Source organism: Leptonychotes weddellii, chromosome 5 (assembly GCF_054177405.1).
Source record: "Leptonychotes weddellii isolate Sample4059 chromosome 5, ASM5417740v2, whole genome shotgun sequence".
Classification (NCBI taxonomy): domain Eukaryota; kingdom Metazoa; phylum Chordata; class Mammalia; order Carnivora; family Phocidae; genus Leptonychotes; species Leptonychotes weddellii.
In genome coordinates, this window is record NC_138373.1 from 46,937,992 (window position 1) to 46,965,527 (window position 27,536).

General features: G+C 43.9%; 1 protein-coding gene across 5 annotated transcripts in view; it reads right to left on the minus strand.

The window, feature by feature from the left end:
- Positions 1-7,102: 7,102 nt before the first annotated feature.
- Positions 7,103-27,536, minus strand: part of SEPHS1 (selenophosphate synthetase 1) — a 30,677-nt gene continuing 10,243 nt past the window's right edge. For 3 of the 5 annotated variants that reach the window (XM_081820589.1, XM_081820590.1, XM_006729060.3), the window contains exons 4-9: positions 26,311-26,418; positions 25,282-25,436; positions 21,709-21,799; positions 19,595-19,694; positions 10,620-10,832; positions 7,103-9,045 (exon numbers count right to left, since the gene is read on the minus strand). In XM_081820589.1, coding sequence (XP_081676715.1) covers positions 8,831-9,045; positions 10,620-10,832; positions 19,595-19,694; positions 21,709-21,799; positions 25,282-25,436; positions 26,311-26,418 — 882 coding nt within the window. In that variant the 3' untranslated portion in view covers positions 7,103-8,830. Of the gene's footprint in view, positions 9,046-10,511; positions 10,833-19,594; positions 19,695-21,708; positions 21,800-25,281; positions 25,437-26,310; positions 26,419-27,536 lie in introns of all 5 variants that reach the window. The other 2 variants (XM_081820592.1, XM_081820593.1) reach the window with 2 other exon arrangements.

Sequence of the window (27,536 nt, forward strand, 5' to 3'; positions counted from 1 at the left end):
TTTATTCCTCGTGACTGTACCTCTTGCTCAGCTGCTGAAGGAACAATTCAGATGTTCAGCCCTACAAGTAACATGTGCTGTTCAAAAGATGCAGTTTAATTTCTTGGGAATCCAGCCTGAAATATTAGAAACACATTGGCTGTTCCTTAAAAAAGAAAAAAGGTACATGAAATAAATGACTCCCTGAAGCGCGTCTGATCCACACAGTCTAGTATTATTTTAAATTTCCTAAAGAATTAGAAATTCTTTTTCTTTCTTTATTTTTTTAGTTTAAGTAATCTCTACACCCAAATATGGGGGTGGAATTCACAACCCCAACATCAAGAGTCACACATTCCACCAACCAAGCCAGCCAAGCACCTTTTCCTTCCTTCCTTCCTTTCTTCCTCCCTCCCTCCTTTCTTTCTTTCTTTTTCTTTTTCTTTCTTTCTTTCTTTCTTGCTTTCTTTCTTTGTTTCTAACATTTCAGTTACTTCGGGGACAAGTATACAGGATTTGGCCACCATCGTCAAGGTCATAAACATCCATTACCTCTCAAACTTCCCTCCTACACTCTTTTCCTCATTATTTTGTGTGTATGTGGTAAGAACACAAGATCTACTGTCTTAGCAAATTTTAAGTAGATAATGCAGCATTGCTAGCTATAGACACCATGCTGTGTGTAGATCTCCAAACTATTTACCTAGTATAACTGACACTTTGTAGCCTTAAACCATCCCCTCTCCAGTCTCCCCTCCCTTAACCCCTGGGAACCCCCATTCTCTCTGCTTCCATGAGTTTGACTCTTAAATTCCTCCTGTAAGTGGTAGCAGGTAGTATTAGTCCTGTCACTGGCTTATTTCACTTAGCATAATGCCCTCAAGGTCCATCCATGTTGTCACAAATGGCAGGATCTCCTTCCTTATTAGGGTTGAATCATATTCCATTGTGTGTCTACCCTATCTTCTTTATCCTTTCACTTGGTGACAGACACTTGGGTTGTTGCTATATCTTGGCTCTTGTGAAAAGTGTTGCAGTGAACGAGGGAGTGCCGATATCTCTTTGAGATCTAATTTCAATTCCTTTGGATATATACCCAGAAGTGGGATTGCCAGATCATATGGTAGTTCTATTTTTAATTTTTTGAAGTCCTTCCATACTGTTTTCCATAATGGTTATAAGAACCAGAAATTCTTTCTGGATTATCTTTCCCATGCAGTCTCTGCAGATGATTGACCTGGCATCTCGCTGTTTCTTTTCTCTCTCATTTTTCTCATTGTTTGTCTTAAAGAGTTACTTCCAGAAAGTCTCACCTTATAAACATGTTATCATTTCTTTCTTTTTTTTTTTAAAGATTTTATTTATTTATTTGAGAGAGAGAGCAGGGGGAGGGGCAGAGGGAGAAGGACAAGCAGACTCTGTGCTGAGTGCTGAGCCCAAGGAGGGGCTCCATCTCGAGACCCTGAGATCACGACCTGAGCTGAAATCAAGAGTCAGACGCTTCACCCACTGAGCCACCTGGGCACCCCTAAACATGTTATCATTTCTTAACGGATGTCTTTATGTAATGTGGTGAAACTGCCATGCTCACGGAGAAAAGCAGGCCAGGACTCGGAATTCAGTTTATTAGCTGCTGCCTATTTCCTCTGAGGGAGGGTGGAGATTTGTCAGCATCCAGAGCAAGGCTTGCCCTTTGGCCTTCATCTTTGGGTTCTCTCTCCTTTTTCCATGATTCCTCCTTACCCAGACTCTCAGGTTTTTTTAGGTTGACAGAAATGTCCTGGGCCTTCCCTCATGAGCTCTTAACCTCATTGCCCACACATTGATCATCACATGGCTGCAACCTGATCCTGATCCCGTTGACTGGACTGCCAGGGGTTTTCAGGAGAGGCACTTATGTTTATCCTAGTTAAAAATGAAGCATCTGGCCTTTGGCAGATACAGGAAAGAGAATCTGCATGTTTCTGCTTCTGAGAAAATCGGCTCCTGGACCGGGCTCGGGTGAATAGCTGAATCCTTACTGCCTTCTCCTGGTGGAAAGCAGGCACTGCTAGGAAGAGGCCAATGTAAATTAAGTTCAGGCCAACCCAGATGATTTAAAGACAAGACCTTTACCCACACAGGGCCTGAAAGTTATTGGCTTTCCTGACCAATGGGAAAGACAGTGAGATGAAACTCCGTACACCTGTAGGTTTAATGTTCCCCCCGAATACCTTGTTTTACAAGTGTGTGAAAATCCCTGCCCGCTCTGTCGTGAGCTGGTTTAAGTGGAGGGTTGTTGAAAGAGATGAAGGAAATCTTTGAATGTTTCCAGTTATTGTCTGCCTTTTTAAAATTAGAGGATGCTGGGTTTAAAGTGTCTCATTGAAGATCCCATGGGGAATTAAAACAATAATTTCTCCGTTGGTAATTTGATGAATGTCACTAGTTTTTAAAAACGGTGATTTGGATTATTTGGAAATTCCCCAAGTACGCATCTTTAATAACTGTGTTATTAAAATAAAAATATTTGAGAACGACTGAAATGGAACACTAAAGGAACATAACAGTTATCACTAGAACGATCATTTCTTTCTCCTTCAGGATTTGGTATTTATTCATTTCTTATTAAAGTTGGAATTTTGGAAGATTATTTCATAATTATCTTTTCCCCTCCTTTTCAAGTAATGTGCTTGGTTTCCCCAAATATTGAAAGTAACCTTGAAGACAAATGTTGAAACATACCGATTTTCAAAACCATCTGAGGAATAGTTCTCCTCAAAACAGTATGACCGAAGAAACTTGAACTAAATTGTTCAAGAGTTGTGCACACGTAAGACAATTTTTATAAGATTCTGTTTTTAAGTAATCTCTACAGCCAGCTCGGGGCTCGAACTCAGCCCTGAGACCAAGTGTTGAATGCTCCACCAACTGAGCCAGCCAGGTGCCCCAAAACTATTTCATTATATGAAGGAGAAATTGCAATCAATCCCTGATTCACAAATGCCATTCCTCCCTGAGAAGAAGAGATGATCGTAGCCAGGTAATTTAGTAGCAAGTTTTATTATTTTTTCTTAATAGAGTTTTCTTTTTAAGATTTTTTATTTATTTATTTGTCAGAGAGAGAAAGAGAGCGCACAAGCAGGGGCAGTGGGAGAGGGGGAAGCAGGCTTCCCACTGAGCAGGGAGCCCAATGTGGGACTCGATCCCAGGACCCTGGGATCATGACCTGAGCCAAAAACAGACACTTAACCAACTGAGCCACCCAGGTGTCCCTAGTAGCAAGTTTTAAAGTTGGTCAGATTCATTCATGCACCAAACAGAAGCCAGCATGTTGGCCATCCACCTGCAGCTCTGCCCATCCTGGGCGCCCCTAGGTGCTGTATTCTAAGACAAGCTTTCTATAAATCATGTCCACACAAAGAGATGCAAGCGTATTTTCTCCAAGCCTGTTTCTGATAGAAGCCATAATTAAAAGTAGTTTGAAGGGGTGCCTGGGTGGCTCAGTCGTTAAGCGTCTGCCTTCGGCTCAGGTCATGATCCCAGGGTCCTGGGATCGAGCCCCACATCAGGCTCCCTGCTCAGCGGGAAGCCTGCTTCTCCCTCTCCCACTCCCCCTGCTTGTGTTCCTGCTCTCGCTGTCTCTCTCTCTGTCAAATAAATAAATAAAATCTTTAAAAAAAAAAACAAAACTAGTTTGAAGAACTGACACGGTGTGCGGTGCTGAGATTTGTAATCTTTCAGCACGAACTCGAAACTCAAAGATACAGATGTATAAATCCAGCAGATGAAAGGATAAAATTATCACTTACGGAATTGTTTGGGTTGAGAAATGTCAAGAGGACTGGGGTAAATTATCTAGCATGAAATGTGGAAAAATCAACCAACAAACCTTTCCACACTTCTTGAGCACTTCACTTGTGCAGGGCTGTCTGCAAAGTAGGGGGGAAAATGGGGGACAGCAACCCTTCCTGTGAGCAAAGCGTTCACAACCTAGTTGGGGAGAAAGAGCAAGAACCTACCTAGCAAGGGCGGACAAGCTGCTGGAGGAATTTCTCCAGAGGAGAGGGAGAGAGGCTGGAACGAGACACTGCTGGGGGGGAAGCAGGGTTTTGGGCGTGCTGCCAAATTGCCCAAGAATGAAGAAAGGGACCTGTGAGTCCTGCTGGAACATTTCAGCCTTCCATGGCCCCTTTCTGTATAGTCTAGCTTGGCATTTATCATTATAAATATATATATATATATAACATATATATATATGTTTAAGGGCGCCTGGCTGGGTCAGTTGGTTAAGCATCTGCCTTTGGCTCAGGGTGTGATCCCAGGGTCCTGGGATGGAGCTCCGTGTCGTCGTCGTTGTCCTCGGGCTCCCTGCTCAGCGGGGAGTCTGCTTCTCCCTCTGCCCCTCCCACTGCTCGCTCTCTCTCTCAAATACATAAATAAAATCTTCAAGTATACATTATTATTAATGCAGTCACTATGTCTGTGACTATAATCCCCAGATTATATAGTCTATAATCCCCAGAACCTATTTATCTTCCAAATAGAGGTCGGTACCCTTTCACCAACATCTGCCCACTTCCTTTACTTCTAGCCCCTGGCAACCACCATTCTACTCTCTGGAGTCATTACAGATAATTTTTAAATTGTGTGTGTGGGTGGGTGGTGTGTGTATGTTTCAACCATTTGGCAGTACTCGTGAGCATTGTTAAGAAAACTCTAGACTTTATCCATTTTAAAATCCCTGCCAACTATGGAAGTTAAAAAAAAACAATAATTTCATATTGTTGTCTTAATTTGGCTGCCTGGGGGGACTGACAAGCTTTTATAAATACATTGGTATGTGTAATTTTGTGAATCGCCTGTAGATTTCTGTATTGGGGTAGTTGAAGCTCTACTGTAGTAACAAGTAAACCCCGAAATCTTAGCGGCGCAACAAAATCCCGTTTCCTTCTCGGTCATGTCACAGTTAATGGGAGTCAGCAACTGTCCTTAGTGCAGCAATTCAGGGGTCCCCACATCACTTTGTGATGCTGCCCCCTGAAACCTGTGCCCCTTGAGGACACCAGTGACAGCCAAGTGACCGTCATGGTGGCCGCTGATAACTCTAGAGACTGGGGCAAGCTCCAACCTCTGAGAACCAGGAGTGCAGTGGAGGGTAAGACCGTGACTCTGGAAGCCGGTGGGCCAGAGAGAAATGCTATCAAGCCTGGGGAGGGAAAGATACCCGAGAGGACGTGTCATGTCCAGAACTGCCCTGCTGTTTGACGATTCAAGTATTTGGGGATTGGGTATTTCTCTGAACTCCTGGCCCCAAACTGCTAGCTTTGCTGGTACTACAGGAAAGCAAATTATGCCAGTCTGCCCGCAGGCCTGGGGGACGGGGCTTGGCAGCAGGGGCTTGGCAGATCTTCCTCCCTGCTGGCCCCTGCAGGGCCCCGGAAGCAATTCTTGTGAATAGGTTTATTTACAGCGTACACTGTTTGAGCCACCACTTGTTTCCTCGAACAGAAATGAACACTGGCAGAGGGCTCTGGAGGGCTGTGTAAATAGCTACTTTTATTTTCATTTAAGATTTTATTATTCATTTTCTCAAAGAGAGAGAGAGGGAGAGAGTGCCCACAAGCAGACTCCCCGCTGAGCAGGGAGCCGGATGCATGCGGGACTCTCCCCCCAGCAGTGTCTCGTTCCAGCCTCTTTGGTGAGACCATGGTTCACTTGGGCTTTGGTGAGACCATGGTTCACCTGGTTGAGCCATGTTTAGGTTCAAGACACGGAGACTCAACCAGAGGCAAAATGCCATTCCCATGCTCTACTTTAAGAATTGGTTTTTGAATCTGTTTGTTTCCCTTGTGCACCCTGGCATGTTCAAAAACGGCACTGTTAATACGCAGACTTTTAATGAGAAAAAGTACAAATTGCTGTTGAAAGTAAATTATATTGTCTATGCCACCAATACCTCATCTAGAGAAAAAGGGTGCTCTGAGCATGGGAAGGTAGGTAGAGAGAAATCTAGATCTCTTTGTACACACACACATGCACACACAAGACAGTTCAGTATCTGAGGCATCATTATCTAGGCTTGCTTTATTCCTTCTGAAAATAAAGTATAGTAACAGTAGTATAGTATAGCTATTCTGGTCTCTCTTTACACAGTAAGATTGTAAAACTTAGAATTCAGATTTAACTCTTTTAAAGGCAACGTTAAATTCAGACCGAAACTGCTGGCTCATACATCTAAAATCAGAACAACTTCAACACTTGCATTTATTCATCATAACGCATGCAGAACTTGGGAGACTACTACAGTGTACTAAGTTATTTAAAAAATATTTAGCCCAAAAGTACATATTGCTTATATCCTATTTGTTTCTCTTCCTGGACAGAGTTACAGTCAATGTTTCCACAGCCTGTGCAAATAAGCTAAGCTTGATGTTCCTTGGCAAGTCATTTGTGTGGCCCGAAGGATAACTGAGCTTACCAGGGCCCAGCCTTTTCAGGCTGTATGTAAAAATCCTGTGCATTTCAACAAGCTGTATTTTTGGATGCAACTACATCACAGGACTTGAAGAAAATAAATCACTATACCAGGAAGCCAAATAATGAACTACCCACCAAATGTTATGATACCCTAAACAGATCTTGCTAAGAAGTCAAACTCCACTGTCCTTCTGTCCTTCGCCTCTCCTGGTCCTCTGCTCCGTCCTTACATCTGTGGTCCCAACTTCAGTGCACTTGGCCACGTGGGATGCTCGTCAGATTCCCTAGACCACCCGACCTTGGACTCCGTGGGTCTGTGGCGGACCCGAGAATGTGCCTGTGACAAGCACCCCCCAGGTGATCCTACTGCAGGTGATCTGAAATGCTCTCTGGGAAACCATGCTTTAAAGACCCGTCCTTTCCCCTCGGGATCACATGAATTACCCAGACCTCTAGGAACCCACCATTTTATTAATACGAATCTTCCCGAATATGGTTTCCTTGGGTGCATAATCCGCTTAGCTCGCTTCCTCTCAGCATGCCTGCCACCGAGGAAATCACCAGCATTCAAGGCATGATCAACATTAAAAAGAATTCGGAGTTAGTCATCACTAGTGAATCCCCCCCCCAAAAAATAATAAGCCCAACAGTACGTTCACCTTACTCAGAGGTTTCCAACACATTTTATTTTGTAGACCACTGGTCTGTAGCTTTTGAGGACCAACATCTGTATAAATCCCTAGAAAACGTCCAACAAATGTCAGTTCCGAAGCAGCCTTTCAGGTCCCGCACACCGTACTTATGGCTTGAGTTCCAGCTACACTTGGGAAAAGGCTGCCCTCTGGCTTCTGGTGGAGGGCGGGCGCATCCAAAGGAAAGCCTCTTCGGGGCCGTCCTTTCCGGGGGGTGGGGGGGTGGGTGGCTTCCTTTGGCAAGAAGAGGATCTGTCGCCAGGGCTTTGGTGCCGTGCCCTTAAGCATCAGAGACTCGCAGGGCCGGCTGCTTTCTCTCTCAGGTGGACACTCGAAGAGTCAGCGCGCTGGTGCTTAGTGACCGCGATCCGTCCTTATGGTTTAGTGGGTTAAAATAGAAGGAAGCCTCTGTTTTTAAGTAACACAGATAAACACCTTTTTAGATCGCCTATTTGTTCTAGCACTACAAAATTTAATTCAAGAAAATATAGGCCCCATGAAAGACTTAAAAGTTTATAAAACTAAAATCTAGTTTTCCCCAATAAATTGTACTTTTAGCCAAAACCCTCCCAATGCTTCTAAAATGATACTAAAGGGGGCATCTGATTATACAAGAGCAATAAAAAAAAATTAAATATTTATTTGAATAACAAGTTTCAGTTCGAGCTGCGACGTTGGCAATGCAGATTTTTTAACACAAATCACAAAAAGCGTGCACAAAAAAGTACTGGCGCCAAGGACAAAATAATGCTAAGAATTCGGCTAAAGAACTGCTGAGTTTAGGAAAACAAAAAGCCTGAAATCACTATACAAAATATAAAATGTAGTAACCACTACCATCCAGAGAACAGTCTTTATTATTGATTATATTTCAAAATTATTTGTGTAGTTAATTATAGATTGAGTTGTAAATGAGTATTATACATGAACGCCCTTCCGGAAGGCCAATTCCTTGTTGCACTAGAGAACATTTAATTACATTGCAAAAAGGATCCTTGCTTGCTGTCCGTAAAGAAAACAGTTAATGGTATTACTGTAAATATTAGGAAGGCTACAAAAAAAGTTAATTTCTTTTTTTGTCCCCAAAGTGCTTTCCATGCAGAGTTAAGCACTTGCCTTGCTGAACTGAATACACTACAGGGAAAATGTCCTGGGTCAAAAGAGACGCTCTTGAATGAGAACGCTGGGCTTTACAAAGCAAGGACTGGAAGGAACCATGCAACCCTCTCGCTCTTGGGATAGCACTGTGTCACTGACCAATTCCATCTTTCCAGAATACCATCCAAGACACTTACAAAAGACCAGACTGATAATGATAAATACGCACAAACTGAACAGACACCAAGTGCTATCTGACACCACGACGGGTATGTCTGTGCTACGGGAAAGCACCTTTAAAAAGAGCCTATGCGGCAAGAGATAAGTGTCTAAAGATTCAAAATGAATCAACAGTATTGGATAACAATATAATTCTCAACTCAGAAGCTGCCTCAAGATTAGGTGCATCTTCAGTTAATGTAACAGGAAAAAAAGGCAATGGATTTTATTTTATTAATTGCATCCACTCACAAATCGACCTAAGGTCACCAGATGTGTAGACACAATGAGATTTTTGTGGTCGTTTATAGTCTTTAATTGAAATGATGAAAAAGGAAATAGATCTATTTAAAAACAAAACCAAAGAGCTACTTGGGTCGAGATTAAGAGGTGGCCCCCGGGGTGGGGTTCACGTTCTGAGTGGCCACCTGCGGTGCGACTTCGATGATCCGGGGCTTGTCTATGATTCTGGCCGTGCGATTGCCCTTCTCCACGATCCCAATAATCCATGCTTGGTGGCCTTCCCCGTATTTGGGAGACTTGATCTCTGCACAGAACCGGGCGGCTTGCTCTCGCGGTAAACAGATTAGGAGGCCTCCTGGCAAAGAGAAAAAGAGAAAGGATCATCGTCCGTTGGGATGCCAGGCCGGCAATTTCTCGGCCCCGGGCTTCCCAGGGTACGTTCACCCAGACGGCCCTCTGGCCACCAACCCGTTTCTAAGTGAGCTGCCCTTTCCAGTCAACTGACTTCCCGCAGAGGACACGCTACAGCAACGTGCGGCTTCTTGGTGAACCACTATATTAAAGGGACACACACAGTGAAGCTTCAACTGTGAAAATGACCTCGTGTGAATCACTGCAGGAGGGAGGTTTTGAGGGCGCAGGAACATACGTCGTACCTACTTTCTTCTTCCCACACTGAGAGAAGTATTTCAAACCAAAAGAGAACTTTTCTTTTTTTGACTTGATTTTCTACGTGGATTCCTCCTTTTGTAAAAAAGACTTTATGTATTTTTTTTTTTAACTTAAAAGTTAAGATCATGAAGAGGTGTATGCCTCAAAGTATTGTGGTCCTGTCACTGGCTCTGTCATCTTCAAAACAGAGAAAGCATAAAGTATGTTACGAGAGCCTCCCTCACGATGTCGGTAGCTAGGACAGAAAATTTTATGTATTCCTAAGTGGAAATAACAGTCAAGAAAAAAATATGTATCTATACTTTTAACAAAAAGTAAAAACTTCTCATTTTTGAGTAAAGGAAACAGAATTTAACAGTAATCTCTGCTGACTCCAGGCCCACCAGGCGGTGGGCGCCATTCCAGCCCGATGAAGGACCAACAGTTCCGGTGCCTGCTTGGAACTTTCTTACTAGAAACTGGATTGTGGTTTGTTGTTGTTGTTTTAAGGACAGGAAATTGAAGGGTCCTGTACAGAGGCCATGGGAGGCCTACCGGACAACCGCAGGCCCTCCCAGAGCGCTGGCGGGTGGGCAGGGCTCTGTGGCCCTCGCCTCTGGCTGTACCCCCAGAAGCCCACTGAGGCACTGCTGGCATTCCTGCGGGCCAGGCCCACCCCAGACCGCCGCAGTCAGGCTTCCTGGGGGTCAGGTCTAGGCACTGGTATTTTCACATCCCCAAATGATTTCACTCTTTTGTCAGGGTAGGGAAACTACAAAGTTAGAAAGAAAAAAGAAATATGTAAAACTGAAAAGAGCAGGAGGATATCCAGGGTGAAACGTAAGAGTCCAGGTAAGGGGCACTGTGGAGATATCATATACTATCTCATTCTTAAAATAGCAATTCTGCACATTTTCTTCAAGGAAAACATACAGCATGTTCAATGTAACGGAGAGGGAGCACAGTTCATTCAAATGCTAAGTTTCCCATGAAAGCCGAGGAAGGACCCATTTTCCCATATCCTCCCTCCCTCCAGTCCTGCCACCAAACAAAACTGAATTTCACGCTGCTGGATCACACACAGATGGGCAGGAGTCAGGTGACCTGCAGCACCTGGGGGAACTGACGACATTCGTGCTAAGAAGGCCAAGGTTATCTACCAGCACTGACCTCACACACAGTGGGGTCGTGCTCACGTACTTGGCTTCTTCCTTGTCAGAGGACTTTCCATTAGCCTCGCTAGTTTAATCCTCAGATCTGGGCCCAGGATCCTTGTACCTGATGTCTCCGGGCAGGTCCCGTGCATGAGGCCAAACATGTTTCCACAGGCCTTGCTCACGGCAGCCATCTTGGCCAGGACAGGAAGGTTGTGAATCACGAAGGACACCTCGTTCCTCTGCTGCTTGGCCAGGTTCTGCGCATGACCCAAAATTCCAAAGCCCGTGATGTCAGTGGCGGCGTGGGCATTGAACGTGTGCATGAGCCCCGCAGCTAAGAGAACACAGAGGAGCCGTTTATTATCTGGTGACATAAGTGAAGATGGAGAAGAAAGCCACCCTTCCTCAACTCAAAAATTTAAACACACTTTGATGTCAAAATTCCATTTGTCAGGGAGGTGGCACATTGGAATGAAAATGTAATTTCTAAAAAAAAACCAACCAAACAAAACAACAAAAACCAGAGTGAATTTCTGAAAGCTGATTTCTTTTTTTTTTAAGGTTTTTATTTGAGATAGAGCGAGAGTGAAGAGAGATTGAGAGAGAGGGCACGAGCATGGGGAGAGGGAGAAGCAGGCTCTCCAATGAGCAGGCAGCCTGAAGCGGGGCTCGATCCCAGAACCCTGAGATCATGACCTGAGCTGAAGGCAGACACTTAACCATCTGAGCCACCCAGGCGCTCCTGAAAGCTTATTTCTTATTCTACAAGAACCATTTAGAACTATCAGCAGCTTCAATCAACAGTAATTTTCCAGTAAACTAAACAAAAAAAAAAAACTGTCCAGAAAAATCAGATCTAAGCCATCCTAAAATCAAAGAACAAGACTTTTTAAGATGGCCCTAAATTCAAAGCACTCTTACTACAAGTGAATTGCCTAAAAGGTTAATTTTCTAATAAAAAAATAGTTCTCGAAGTAGTTTTAGGTTTAAAGAAAATTGAGCAGGAAGTACAGGAGGTTCCCGTATAGTCCCCGCCCCCTTCTCGCATTACTAACATCTAGCATTAGTGAACTACATTTGTTAAAAGTGCTAAGCCATTACTGATGCATTATTAGTAAATGAAGTTCATAGTTTACATAGGCGCTCACTCTTGATGTTGTAGTCTCTGGGCGTTGATGAATGTGTGACACGTATCCATCATTAGAGCATCATACAGACTATTTTCACTACTCTAAAAATCTTGTGCTCTGCCTATTCATTCCACCCCTCCCCCCACTCCTGGTAACCACTGATCTTTTGACTGTCTCCATAGTAGTGCCTTTTCCAGAACGTCAGAATTGGAATCGTAGAGCGTTTGCTCTTTTCAGATTGGCTTCTTTCACTCAGAAATACGCTTTTAAGTTTCCTCCATGTCTTTTATGGCTTGATGGCTCATTTCTTGGAACTGAGTAATATTCCACTGTCTGGATGGACCAGTTTACTTATCCATTCACCTACTGAAGGACTTCTTGGTTGCTTCCAAGTCTTGGCAAATATGAATAAAGCTGCAACAAACATCCGTGTGCAGGTTTTTGGGTGGACAGAAGTTTCAATTCAGTTTGGTAAATACCAAGGAGCACAACTGTTGGATCATATTAGTGTTTATTGTATTACTATGCATGTTATAAGGACTTTCTCCCAGTCTGTGGCTGGTCTCTTCATTCTTAGTTTCTTTCATGGAGCAGAAGTTTTTAGTAAGTCCAATTTGTCAGTTTTTTCTTTAATGGACTGTGCTTTCGGTGCTGTATCTTAATAGTCATTACCAAACCTAAGGTCACCTACATCTTCTCTTAGGTTATCTTCCAGGAATTTAACATTTAGGTCTATGATCCATTTTGAGTTAATTTTTATGAGAAGTGTAAGGTCTGTGTCTAGAGTTGAATTTCTGCCTGTGAATGTCCAGTTGTTCCTGAGCCCTTTGTTGAAAGGATGATCCTTTCTCCATCGAACTGTCTTTCCTCCTTTGTCAAAGATCAAACTCTATTTATGTGAGTCCATTTCTGGACTGTGTATTCTGTTCCACTGACAAATCTATTATTCTTTGACCAGTATCACACTGTGGCGATGACTGTAGCTTACACCGTCTTCAAACTGGGGTGGTGTCCATCCCCCAACTGCTCTTCTTCAACACTGTGTTGGCTGTTCTGGGTCTTTCCCCTCCGTATATAAACTCAGAACCAGTTTGTCAATATTCACAAAATAACTAGCTAGGATTCTGAATGGGATTGCACTGAATCCATACATCAAGTTGGTAAGAACGGACATCTTGACGATATTGAGTCTTTCTATCCCTGTACCTGGAATACTTCTCCATTTATTTACATCTCTTTGACTTCTGTCATCAGTTTTACAGTTTTCCTCATATGGAGCACGCACATACTTTGTTAGATTCATACTGAAGTATTTCATTTTGGAGGGAGTAACTGAAAGTCTAATTTTTTTTTTTAAAGATTTATTTATTCACTTGAGAGAGCAAGAATGAGAGAGAGAGAGAGTACATGAGAGGGGGAGGGTCAGAGGGAGAAGCAGGCTCCCCGCTGAGCAGGGAGCCCGATGCGGGACTCGATCCCGGGACTCCAGGATCATGACCTGAGCCGAAGGCAGACGCCCAACTGACTGAGCCACCCAGGTGCCCTGAAAGTCTAATTTTTAAAAAATTAAATATCTCTTTCTCATGAAATGAAATACACCCTATGTTTACAGGAGTACCCTGGTTTTTTTGGCACATTTTCTCTTTTTAGACCAACATGTCTTACTTAAGTGCATTCTCAGCAACAGAGGTGGAGAGAAGAATCGACATTTCTGGTCCATCACGGTGGTCGAGCAACCAGCCATCCCATTCTATTAACGCACCCAGGGCAGGAGGGCAGCTGATGACATTTAATAGAAGCCAAGACATGCACTTCAGAAGCTCTTCCCAGTGCCATCTTGGGTGAGCTTAGAGGACCAGAGGATACAAGAGGACGCGCCAAATCCTAGTCAGTAATAGGTATCGATCACCACCTCCTCCCCGCATGATTACTGTTGCTAATTTTTCCTACAGGAATTTTAATGAAACACAGAAGTAGAGAAGGGTAGTACACTACGTCAAACTCCTGTGTGCCCAACGAAACCCAGCTCCAACCACTACCACCTTTCTGACTGGGTCTTGTCTTTTCCGGCCTACTTGTTGGGGGGTGGGGTGGATCACGTTAAGGCAAACCCTAGTCCTACTACTTCACCTGTAAATATTCTGATATGTAACTCTTAAAGATAAAAATAACTTGTTAACCACAATACCACTGTCATTCCAATGCAATTAATATTGTATGTAACAGATCTCTCTTAAATCTCTGAATTTTTAAGTTTCCCCTTTTTCTCCCCCATGCCCTCTGTTTGTTGTGCAAATGGAGTCACCTGTTCTGTAGAGGCTCCTGCATTCTGGATTTGGCTGTCTTCCCTGAGGGTGACGTGTTCTACTACCTTACATAAAGCCCATCCTGGCAGACAGGTCCAAGGCTCGATGAGATAGATTCAAGTTCATTTTTTCTGGCAAGAGTACTTCATTGGCGGGGGTCAGGGGCACTTACCACCTTCATCTGAACCTTTCACCTAACAGTTTTAGCAGCTGCTGATGCTTGTTGTTGAGGTTCCTTAAATCAAGGGGGCAGCAAAAGTGGCAAGTGTATGATTCAATCATTCTTCCTGCATTTATGAGAAGTGACTATTCTAAAGAATTTGGATTTCCCAAAGTACAGTCCACACAAGAAAGGTGAAATGTGTGATTGAATCATTTATTTTCAGAATGTGTTGGTGCTCTAGCAACTTCCAAAGGTGGCCCAAAATGTTAATTATCGTTATGGTCTCACTGGTGTTTAGATAGTCGCTATGCTTCAGCTGGCTTCAGTCACTCTTCTTGATGTTCACATTGCTCCTCTCCCCGTTTGACTGGTGGGAGCCTCCTCAAGATATATGGTGTGGTGGCACGACCCCCTTGGTTGATACGTCCATTATTTTCAGGCACAGGAGGTCCCAGGCTTATCTTCTGTACTTCCTTTCCCAGAGTTGGAATCGGCCGTTTCCCCAAGGAGTCCTGGCACTTTTTCATGGGAAATGTTAACTTTCAGATCAGAATCTGGGCAGTAGGGAGTTCATTACTACTAGGTTATCGCTGCTTCTAGGCCTTCTCGATAGACTTGGAAATAAACATTTTTAGGGGAAAAAAAAATCCTGAGTTCATACTGATAATTCCAAAGTAAAGATTACAGTTATTAATTTAGCTTCTTTAGTCTTACTTCTTTTTATTCTTGAAATCTTTGTTCCAAACTGTATTAATTTATGTTTTATCATACTATCCCAATATTCTCACAAACAGAAGCCCACTGAACAATGATATATCTTTGTGGGGTTTTGTCCCGAGGATACATATTGAAAATATCAGGCTCAAAGTGATTTGAAATAATTCTTCCCCATGTGGTTTTGCCACTAACTTGATATATGTTAGGCAGCTTTTTAAAAAATTTGGTTTAGGGCGCCTGGGTGGCTCAGTTGGTTAAGCTACTGCCTTCGGCTCAGGTCATGATCCTGGAGTCCCTGGATCGAGTCCCACATCGGGCTCTCTGCTCAGCAGGGAGTCTGCTTCTCCCTCTGACCCTCCCCCCTCTTGTGCTCACTCTCTTTCGCTCTCATTCTCTCTCAAATAAATAAAATCTTTTTAAATAAATAAATTAATTAAAAATTTGGTTTAGAATTGTAGGCAATGCTATTTTTTATATAACTTTTTAACCATAGAAAACATTCATTTCGAAGGCAAACTTCAGAGAGGTCTACTTCCTCCCTATTCCCTCTTAGATCGAATTATTTTTATTAGTGATTTATTTTCCCCTTGTTCTTTTTTGAAAGTATAAAATACACATTATTCACATATGAACACACAAAATGTAGCATACCATATACGTCCTTCTGTCCCTTTCTCATTTGATTGTTCTCTTAGAGCATCCAGGAATAAAGATCTTGCATTCCTTTCAATGGCTATATAGTATTCCACTGTATGCACGTAGACTAGACAACTCTGTAACCTACTGTGGACATGTGGGTTGTTTCCCTCTTTTGCAATTATAATCAGTGCTTCAATGCACAGTCTTACAGACACGCCCTTTCATATTTTGGCCACTGCAGCTTTGAGGCAGAGTCACAGAAGTGGAACCGCTAGGTCAAAATACATGTCCACATAACTTGGTAGATATGATCACATACTCCCCCATCAGCTTCTGCCACATTGTCGCTACCAGCAGTGTACAAAAAGTAAGGATGTGGAATCTCAAATGCTCAAATACGAGGAACTGAAAATTCATACAAATAAAAATTATTCCATTACAAATCCCTTTCTTACTGTTAAACGACTTAATCTGAAGAACCAGAAAAGGGAAAAAGACTCCTTGTACATTGTAAGTGGCACAGGAATAGAGAGGAAAAGCCTTGGTGGTAGTGATGAGAGCATCTCCTCAAATGAATTAAATTATTACAATTAAGAATTAAATAACTGAAATAAGAATACAAATACGAATTAAATAATTACAATTTCACTTTGGAATACAGCCAAAGAAATATTCCTGGAATGCAGAAAACAAACTATGAAAAAATCTGATCCCCCAAAAAACTATTCAGGAGTCGGCAAAAGGTAAATTAATTATGGTGTATCTCTGGTGGATCATCCAGGCATTAAAAATTATGTATTCTAGGGTTATATAACGTGAAAAAAAAAGAATTCAGTAATATTAAGTGAATAAAAGCAGATTCCACATACAAATAAAATGTATGATAACCACTAGTTGAAAACATGAACAACAGAACAATAAAACAATAAAACAGTAAGCCACCAACCAACCACAGGAAAAAATCCTGGAAGAAAACATAAATATACAGTAACAGAAGCTGTTCTGGGTTATGAGACTATGGATAAAGTTTCTTCTCTCCTTTTTTCATTTTCTAAGAACTTCTATAATCTAAATCTATTGAGATTCTCCCAAAATCTAAATATTTTTACAGTAAAAAATATATATATATAAAAATAAATGGGAAAAGAAAACACATTACAGAAATTTTTTGAATGTAGCAGATCATTGTACGTCGTGGCATGAAGGCCCCCTGGGAAATAGTGAGCACCGTCCAGAAAAGCCACAGCAGCACTGACCTCTTACACGTTGTAACCAGAAGCCCGGGCCTAGAAAGTTCTCAGCAGGAACAGCAGACCAGACAAGTCAGTCATGGCGTGGAAAATACACAGTGGTGAAAATGAGTTAAATACAAGTACATACACCAGGAATAATGCTCAGGAACATCAAGTGTGAACAAAACAGCAGGAAAAACACACAGGTAGGATTCAAATAAGCAAAAATAAAAAAAACTAATTGCTTAAAGATACAAGTCTCTGTGATAAAAAGACTTTACAGTGATGACAATGAACGTGAGCTTCAGAGCCGTAGCTGCTCCTACAGAGGAATCCGGGGGTGGACTGTGGAAGGGGCACCTCTGGGCTTCCAAGGCCAGGCTCTGTTTCTCATACCAGATGGTGTTGCATTGCTGATCCTTAAGCCCTGCACAGATTTTATAAAATTCTTTTGTATCAACTTGGGATCTCATAAAAAAAAAAAAAATCTGTTTTCACATTTTTAAGTAATTTTAAAATCACAGTGTCAGGCAAGATCTTTTAAGATCCTCTGGTCAACCCTAATATTTCTTCTTTTAAATAATTGAAGTGTTACATATATTTGGTTCAAAGTCATCTGGAGAAAGGTGAAGAATAGAGGGGATAAGACAAAGAAAATGCATTCAAATCCATTTCTTTTTTTTAGAGAAAGAGAGGGAGAATCTCAAGCAGGCTCCTCCCAGCATGGAGCCCAACTCGGGGATCGATCCATAGCCCTGCGATAATGATCTGAGCCAAAATCAAGAGTCAGACGCTTAACCAAGTCAGTCACCCAAGCGCGCCCCACATTCAAATCCATTTCTGATTGTCAGCTCAGGGAATCCTGAAAAACTAAATGAGTGATTTTTTTTTTTTTTTTTTTTTAAGTAGGCTCCATGCCCAGCGTGGAGCTCAGTGCAGGGCTCGAACTCACAACCCTGAGATCAAGACCTGAGCGGAGATTGAGAGTCAGACACTCAACCAAGTGAGCCATCCAGGCACCCCAAAAAGTGATTTTTTTTAAGGAAAAGATTTTTGAACTTCATCTTCCAAGTTACAAAATAGAATGCCACACAACCCACGTCCTTAAGTGTAACATGCCATTAATGATGAGAAAGAAAACTGGTATTTCCAGAAAAAAATCGTAAGAATTTCCATCACTAAGCTTATCAACGTTGATGAAATGTGTGGTACTGGAGAAAGAGCAGTTTTTATAGTCAAACAGTTTTGGGTCTGGGAACAGGATCTGCCTGTATTAATGCATTTCCTCTCGGCCAGAGGGGAGAAACAGGGTCCAATTCACACGATTATGGAAAAAAAAAAAAAAAAAGTCTGTGAAGTACCAAAAAGAAAGCTAGCATGTTGTATGCAAAGTCAACTCACCCGGTCCATATTTAACGAGGACCTACAGTGAGAAGGAGTCCCTCCTTCTGAGTGCTGGGGCGACCACAGTGAACCAAACCAATGGAAATCCCCGCCCTCTGGGAGCTGACATTCTACACGCTGGTTCGCTTCCAAATCATCTGCACAGATGCTTTTCTAGAAACAGTTCCTCTGGCACGTCAGAGGTCAGGACTTCAAAGACCCAGGAGAAGAGCTTCCTTCTTAATTACACAATATGCCTGGTATTTTCTACATCCATATGAAAGCCAAAAAAAGGGGGGGAGGAAGTATAAGATACTTGAACTATATCAAGTAATTCCCTTGGCAAGCCTTGCTGCTTTCTAGAAGATGAATTGTGGTTCTTGAACTTTCCTGGTCATTTTAATCTGCTTTTGAAACTTAGTGGAGTACTGAAGTATTTGCTCAATTACTGGGCATAAAGACTGTGGAATAGCTTCAATCTCTTACTTAGCTGTTCAGAAGGAATAGCTGGTAATACTTAAAAGCAGTATAAGCAGTAGTTTCAAATCCCGGGTCCCCACTGGCGCGCCGTGGGACCTTGAGCGAGTTACTCCTCTGTAAACAGAGGACACCAGCAGCTACCTAATAAGGCTGTCCTAAGAATTAAGTAGGAAACTAGGTCAAGTTCCTGAGACTGATTACCAGATAATTGGTAGCCACTATTTATTATTATTATTACTTTCTACACGTATTAAGAACCTAGACAAGAAACGAAATGTAAAGAAAAAAATGACGACACGAATGTCATTACTCGTTTACACACACAGGCGTGGGAATTCAAAGTAACAACGTGAACACCTCGAATTGGTAAGTCAAATGCTTCTGAAAACATGCTACGTAAGTTTCTTTTCCATTTTTATTGGGGCACAGAGGAATTCGATACTGCCCATCATCCCAGAAATTTAGGACTGGAAGGAACGGAGAGAAAACAGAACCTCAACTCTGTTTCGTCAATTTGGAAACTGAATTCACGAATCCACCCCTATTCTCTGCTTCTCCTCTACACTCGGCACCGTCGTCACTGCGAGGGCATCTACGCCGGGGGGTGCGGGGGGGACACACAGAGGTGCTGGCAGAGCCACAGCGCCCTGGGACCCCAGGGACGCAGCTGAAAGTGTGCTGCAGGAGGAGCCGCCGTGACCCCACGACCCCGTCTAACGTAGTGTTTCCCCCTAGTCCTCAGTCTTTCCTTGTCTCTCTTGCAAGTCAACATTTAAAACGCATTTCTGCCAGGAACACACAGGATCTGGACTCCCGCTGGTGATCTAGGACCCCAAACCAGGTACCAACAGAAGGGCGTCTGCAGTACCAGCCCGATCGGGCTCATGGCCTGTTCCTCCAGCCAAGAATGTGGTTTTTCACATGTTTAAGGAATTGGCACCAAGGGAGGAGGGGCAATGTAGCCGAGACTGGACGCGGGCCGCAAAGCCTAGAATGTTTCCCAGCTGGCCGACCCCTGCCAGAGACAAGCCCTCCCGCCCCGATACCTGTTCTGTTCAGCCTCGCCATGTTCATCATTGCCTCCTGGTACGCCAACTCAACGTCTTCTTGGGTGACCACTAGTTTGATCTTATTCCATTTTTCAGGCTAGTACCAGGAACAGAGGTTAGGAGGAAAAGGGAAAAAATGTGATTAACCTAACCACTCAAAGAAAAAGAGCGTATTTTGGGGGGTCACCTTCTGGGGGTTTCGTTTATCTAATTTTGTACACAAAGTAACATTTTCTAACTTTCGCTTCCTGTGACTCGTGTTTTAGGTGCCCCATTAGATGCTGAATCATGCCATCTGTTCTGTCCCTGACCACCCCCCTTCCGTGGTCCAGTTGTGCAGTTTCCTGGCCACGTAAGCCAGGCAGGACATAGGGCCGCAGTGCGGCTGCCCCCGCCGGCCAGGCACGGCTCACACCGGGAATGGCTGCCTACGTACTCTGCTGTTCCTCCCCATCTCCTCTAACAAGCTGAAGGCTTGCATTGTCATACAATCACACTTTTACCGACTTGACCTAAATTCTGCCTTGAGCCATCTCCATGGACACACGAGGGTGAAAACAGCTTTGCACGCACCCTGTGGACAGCCTGGGGTGACCACACAGGCGGTCACAAAGGTCAGGAGAAAAGAAGCTTCCCTTTTTCCTCAGTCTGATTTTCAAAGACTCTAGCATCACAATACTATCATCCTTCTCCATGAGTGGCCACCATCCAGGCATTCTTTTTTTTTTTTTCTTTTTTAATAATACCCAATAATCTACCACCCAGTGCAGTAACTGAAGTCCATCCATGTGCTCTTCCCTTAACCCACAGCTCCCCATATCTCCCCCAGGGCCAGTAACTATTCTGAAGTTTATACTCGTCCTTCTCCTGCCGTACAAAATAGATATTCTCGTACATACAGATGCCAAAACAATTTACTCTTTGGTTGCTTCTGACCTTTATGAAAGGGTATTATGCAGTTATATAATCTTTGGATCTTGCTTTTCTCAATTCTGAGCATTAAAAAAAAAAAAAAATAAAGGTGGTGTCAGGTTGGGGGTAGGGAGAAGGATCCCAAACCCCTCATCTTTGAGGGCCCTCTGCCTCACCTGCTTCCAGCAACCTTGCTAAGTTACTCAGACCTGGCCCTTCGCATGGAGAGTCACTGTGGATTCCTGGCCAGTCATGGCCTTCCAATCTGACTTACAGGTCATCATACCTGATGGGAGGTCTCCCCTCGTCACTGGATGGAAGGGAAAAGTAACTCAAGGATGTGGCTTAGAGATTTTCTCTACTCTGCCGTATCAAGGAAGATATATCTGGTTGATCAATAACATAAAATTTTTATTCTTTTTCAACTGTTTCTCAGGAATGGTAGTTCAGATGATAGTGGCAGAAATTAAAAGCACCAAGATATGTGAGAATATGCCACAACCGTATTAATTTTTGGATTGTTATGGCAAGAAGAACCCTAAATGAAGTGTGATCATAGCTCAGTGGAAAAGTGACTCAGGATAAATATCTTCATATTCTAGAGGCTTTCTCCACAAGGTAATTACTTCTCAAAACGTTGGAGTTACTAATTAGTTTAAAAAGACAACACAACCAAACAAAACAACCAAAAACCTCGTGAATAAAACAATTTAAATTGTCAACAACCCTGCCTGTATTTATACCCCCAAACACTACACTTTCCATACATTCTCCTATGATTTCTCTTAGTAATGCTTAAGATACGAAAGATAAAGCACTCGATACGTGGTACTGATTTAATAAAAAAAGACAGTCCCTAGAATTTGTGAAGGACATGGCTGATACTCCACTCCGGGGTAGTGGAACTGAAGGAGCTCATTTCTGGAAGACAGAGTGAAGCCACGGGGACGACCCAGATCTGAAACGTGCAAACAAGTCTGAGGGGCAGGGCTCGCTTACGGACGAGGAGCGGCACTCACTCCAGAGCAAGACACGTCTTCTCGAGAAAGCATACTCTGCAACGAGCACACCAAGGAGACACTCACCGGACCCCGTGTGCAGAGTGAACGCCCCGATCTCCACACCCGCCAACAAAAACGACCCCAGTCCCGCCAACGTGCTGTCCACCCCGCCCCCACGGCAGGCGACGCTCCACTCACAATGTCCAGCCACTGGTGCACGGCCACGGCCACCTGTGTCCCCAGGGGCTTCGTCAGCACAAGCACGTCCCCCGGCACCGCGTTATCTGGCCTGAAGAAAAGAACAAGGCAGTTCAGTGTAATCAAAGAGGTAAACTGTCAATAGAACAGGAGAAAGAAAAGGCTGGTCCAAGTGCACGTGTGTTTGCAAAACACTTCAATTTAAGCCAACCACCACCAGGGCAGTAGAACCTTCCTTGCAGTTGCTACTGAGGCCACTGCTGGAGCAGAAACACTGAAAGAAGTGAAGGGTCTGCCAGTTACCTACAGGATCGCCCACACCCCCAAGGAGTGGACAAAGAAGCAGACCAAGCCTTCAAAGGCAAAGGCCTCATCGGGCCACGCTCATGTGTAATTCTCAGTACAGACCCACCATGGTTCGGGGGCAACAAGACTTCTGACCCCAAGACCGTTTCTCACCATCACTCATGAGATAGAGACCCGTGGGATGTGGCTCCAACCTGTGGATCTAATGTTTTGGTGATTTCATCAAAGTTCTCAAATTCAAACTGACCAACACTAAGTTCCCTACTTGGCACCCAGACAGACTCCTTGGTTGTTCCCTGTCTTAAAGACAGAAGGCCAACACTAAAAACACAAAGGCCGACTCCCCAAGCGCAACCCCTATCACACTGCACCCTCACTGCAGGGCATGGCCAGCCCTCGTGTCTTCCTTGTGTCGGTTCAAGCTGCCCACCCAGCCACTGTGCCTTCCAACAGTAGAGGACTATGTCACCCACGCCGATCACCAAGCCAGGGGCACAGACTTAAAATCAACCACTAGCTCCCCAGCTCATCCCGTGATCTCTGTATCCACTGTTAGCTTTGAAAAATGTTCATTTGGTAACGGTATCTAAGAAACTCCTTTTCCAAAAAGTAGGCCTTGAGGCATGAGTGTCTTTCAGGTGTGACTCAGCCGCACCTCAGCGCCGGTATGTTCTTGGACAGCACAGGTCATGTGCCAGCCACAAGCATTACGACCCACAACTACCGGGTGACGTTCAAGTTCACAGGCACTACTGGATGAAAGACAACCACGTGCGCATGCTCATTCCTGCTTTACAAACTAAACATACATGCTGTTGACCAGAAAATCCACTGAAGCTTGTTTTATTATGTTTTCCTAATTTTTGCAATTGCTTAAGTTCTTTTTCTACTGAAAAGCTGAAATGTGGGAGGCAGATGGACCCACGATCCTCTGTGTGTGGAAGCTTGAGAACGAGCAACATAAAACACAGGAAAACAAAACTCTGGTGTAAGTAAAATGCAAGACCCTTCACAAGAAAGCTATCAGACAATGTCCCTAAAAAGAGCTCCCATCAATTAAAAAAATGGGCAAAAGACAAGAATATATGAAAAATATGCTCAACTTTCCTCACAAAGGAGTAAGGTTTAAGCCACCAAACAGACTGTCAAAGAACTGAGAGGCTTGTTTGCACGCTGTGTTGATGGGGAGGGGGGGCCGTGGCAGTCTTGTTCACTGCTGGCCAAGCCTCTATGCAGGGCAATCTGGAGAAATCTATCGTGACTCTGCACATATATTTGACTTAGCCATTCTATTTTGAAAAATTTCTTACCAAGAGTTACGCATATACAAAATCATCTACGTATAATGGTTATACAATGAAGTACTATTTGTAATGTCAAAATAATTGAACAATGTAAATGTGAATAGTAAATTGGCTCAAACTTGGTAAAAGTAGTTCCCTTGTCCAGGAAAGGAAACTGGTGACAAGGGATGGGGGGGGACTCCGCACTGCAGACTTTTCTCTACCGTTTGAACCCCGAATCATGCGAGCACAGTGCCTGTTAGTACCTGTTCACAGAAAAAAGCCAAACAGGGGTGCCTGGGTGGCTCAGTCGGCCCCGCGTCAGACTCCCTGCTCTGCTTCTCCCTCTGCCCCTCCCTGTCCCACTCGTGTGCAGGCCCTCATAAATAAATAAAATCTTTTTTTTTTTTTTTAAAGGTAAACAAATGGGAGTTTCTACTTCCTTCAGAAAATAGGACATTTTCTTTTCTTAAAAAGACATCAAACATGTAAAGTTAACAACTTGTATTAAGACAGAATCTTTTGGGCGCCTGGGTGGCTCAGATGGTTAGGCGTCTGCCTTCGGCTCAGGTCATGATCCCAGGGTCCTGGGATCGGGTCCCGCATCGGGCTCCCTGCTCCGCAGGGAGCCTGCTTCTCCCTCTGCCTCTCTCTCTCTCTGTCTCTCATGAATAAATAAATAAAATCTTTAAAAAAAAAAAAGAATCTTTCAAAAAAAAAAAAAAAAAAGGAGAGAGAGACACAGAGAGAGAGACTCTTTCCCAAAGATCTAGAAATGGCCAGAAAGCACATCAACAGAGGCCCGTATGATTAGCTACCAGAGAAATGCCAATTTCACAAAGGGACATAGATCACCTCACACCTGCTAGGCTGGCTATACCAAACATGCAGACAAGAGAATGAGGACTAGTGAGGATGCGGACAGTGGCATTCTCCTACACTGCTGTTTCAGATGTAAAATGGTGCCACTGTTGGAAACCAGGGTGATGGTGGCTCAAGCTACACGGTCACCACGTGACCCGGTAATTCTTAGGTACATCACACCATGGGAAATGCAATGTATGTTCACAAAAACGTGCACACAAAAGTTCACAGCAGCATCATCTGTTCTGGTCCATCACACCATGGACTGTCGTTCAGCCGCAAAAAGGCATGAAGCAGTGACAACACGCCACAACACGGAGTCTGGAAACGTCACACTAACTGAAAGAAGCCAGACACAAAATACTGATGTATCCTAGGATTCCATTTATCAGAAATGTTGAAAATGGGCAACTTCACAAGATGGAAAGTAGATTAGTGGTTTCCAGGACACGGGGAGAAGGGAGTTGGGAGTAACTGCTTACAGATACAGGGTTTCTTTTTGGAGTGATCGAAATGTTCTGCGATTGGACAGTGGTGATGGCTGCACAACCTTGTTAATACTAAAAACCAGTGAAGTGTATACTTTAAAAAGCTGAATTTCATGGGATGCCAGGCACAGTCAGTTAAGCGTCTGACTCTGGTCTGGGCTCAGGTCCCATGTCGGGCTCTGGGTTCGGCATGAGTCTGCTTGTCCCCCTCCCTCCCCCTCTGCCTCTCCCTCTGCTCTAATAAATAGAGAATTATTTTTTAACAAGTTGAATTTAATGTGATGTGAAATTTTGTTACATGAATTGTACTGCAATAAAAAAAAACCCAAAATTAAAAAAAATTAGGAGTAAAGTACTGCTATGTGCCACAAAATGATGAACCTTAAAAATATCATGCTAATATTGTGTGCAGTGAAAGGCAGAATGGGAGCCGGGGGAACGTGGAGTGACAGTGAGGGGGATGGGTTTCCAGCTGGGGTGACGGAATGTTCTACAATCATCTCTGGGGATGGCTACATAACTCTGTGCAACACCACCAATGGGATGCGAATTCATATTTCAATACATCTTTACTAAAAAATGAAGAAGAAAGGGAGAACCAGGCCAGGTGATGGGAAACAAAATCCACTTACATGATAAATTCATTGGGCTGGCAGACAGTCGTGGCCACTCCTCCCAGAACAATCCAGGGGTTTAACACCGTCTGGCCACCAGTCACAGACGTCCCTGCCTCCTCTGCTGCGTCCTTAAAACCCTGTATAATTAGGGGCATCACTTTGTCCCTTTCCTAGGGTTGAAAAGAACACAAATGAAGAGTCACATAAAATTCAGTTCAGAACCCAGAAAAGAGAATCTACACTTAGTGTTATAAAGAAGATCATAAAACCCTAGAGGGGCTCCTGCAGTTTACAGCCAGGGTCGGGGATCAGAGGAAGAAGGAGGCCAAGGGCTGACATTGCAGCCATTTTATCAGGAGTCGGAAGGTGCTCTAGGTTACAATGTGAACGGAGCCCAGACAACACAGAATTAAAAACTGGAATTTGACTGGCTCCACAGGTCTGCCCTCCATCTGAGGGCCAGCTCTTTCAGGGGTCCTTAAGAATTCCAGTGCCCTCCTCCAGACGCTGTGTGGAAGCCATGACCAGCTAATTTCTACGAGGCGCAGCAATCTCTTTCTGGGGCACAAAAACAGGTACCTTTCAAAAAGAATCTAATGGAAACCATCCCTGAGTCAAAGGACAGGGGCTGGCGGCAAGACCACAGACACGGCTGTGTGAGCATGTGACTGCATGGGGCACCCCGCCACGTCACCCCCCAGCTGCGTCACCCCAGACAACAGTGGCGTGTGCCCGGGGTCTGTAAGGCTAGGCCCGGGCCACAGGCCTGGCGCGGAGCTGCTAGGACTGAGGCCTCAACTTTAGTAAAGCAAACAAACATGCCTGTCTTGGCTTCAGTCTACCTGAAAGAGAGAAAGGGAAGCAGGTGGTGGAAATGAGAACAAAAACAGGTCAGAGTCTCTAGTTTAATTCGCAGGTAGTTGCCAAAAAATAAATGGGGAGCCCGACAGAAGGAGAGCCGTGCAGCCTGGGCGCCCCGTTACGGACGGCGGGGACAAAGGGCTAACCAGTCAAGTGACACCAGCAAGACAGCAGACTACTTACCCTGTCGGTCATTTTATTACTGATTCCGAGGAGCATCAGCATATTGTCGCATTCCGTGACCCCCATGGCATAGAGGTCACTGAGAACGTTGGCACATGCTATCCTGCCCTGGAAGAGAGGGGAGGCGTGAGAGAGGACAACTGGGGGACTTTCCGTGTGTGCCTACAGAGCGCCTCCCAGGACAACTCGGGGACTTTCCAGGGACATGGTCCCCGCTTTCTGTGTCCTTTACTGCATCACACAACCACGAGGCCATTCCTTCACTGTTTCTCAGACATTCCTGTGACCACCTCTTCTTTCTTGTGCAGAACACAGAATTTCTGTGTTCTTTCCCATTCTGAATATCGGGAGAAGCCTACTATGTATTTAGATGGGGGAACTGGGGTTGGGAGCAGATGCTGAGCCAAGCAAGGTTGGAGCTGATGGGTCTGGGAGGAGAGCTTATGGAATGAAAAAGTTGGAAAACAACGGTCTTCTAAAGCAAACTTGGAAACAGCCATATATTCTAAACAGATTCTAAAAATATGTTCACTTTATTGGTTATAGAGAAGATGGTTTTTATAACACAGGGAGGGAGAAATTTTGGTAGCTTCTTTTCAAGGCTGTAGAAGATAAACAGGAAAAACATCTTGCTTGAGAAATCAAAAATAGAAGAGAGAAAAAACATCTATGCCTGAAGTCAGACTGTTTTCTAAAGTATATAAAAAGCATTTCCAGTAAACTATATTATTATTCAATAGAAATATGATAATACATTTTTTTTTTTTAATATCCACTGAAGATTTTTTAAATACTAAGTTGTCGGGGGCGCCTGGCTGGCTCAGTTGGTGCAGCTAGTGACTCTTGATCTTGGGGTTGTAAGTTCAAGCCCCATGTTGGGTGTTGAGGTTACTTAAAATAAAATCTTAAAAAAAAAAACAGGGGCGGGTGCCTGGCTGGCTCAGTCACTAAGCATCTGCCTTTGGCTCAGGTCATGATCCCAGGGTCCTTCCCTGCTCTGCGGGAAGCCTGCTTCTCCCTCTCCCACTCCCCCTGCTTGTGTTCCCTCTCTCGCTGTGTCTCTGTCAAATAAATAAATAAAATCTTTAAAAGAAAAACAACCACAACCACAACAACAAAAAAATGGGCGCCTAGGTGGCTTAGTGGTTGAGCATCAGACTCTTGATTTCAGCTCAGGTTGTGATCTTAGCGTTGTGAGATCAAGCCCCATGTCAGGCTCTATCCGC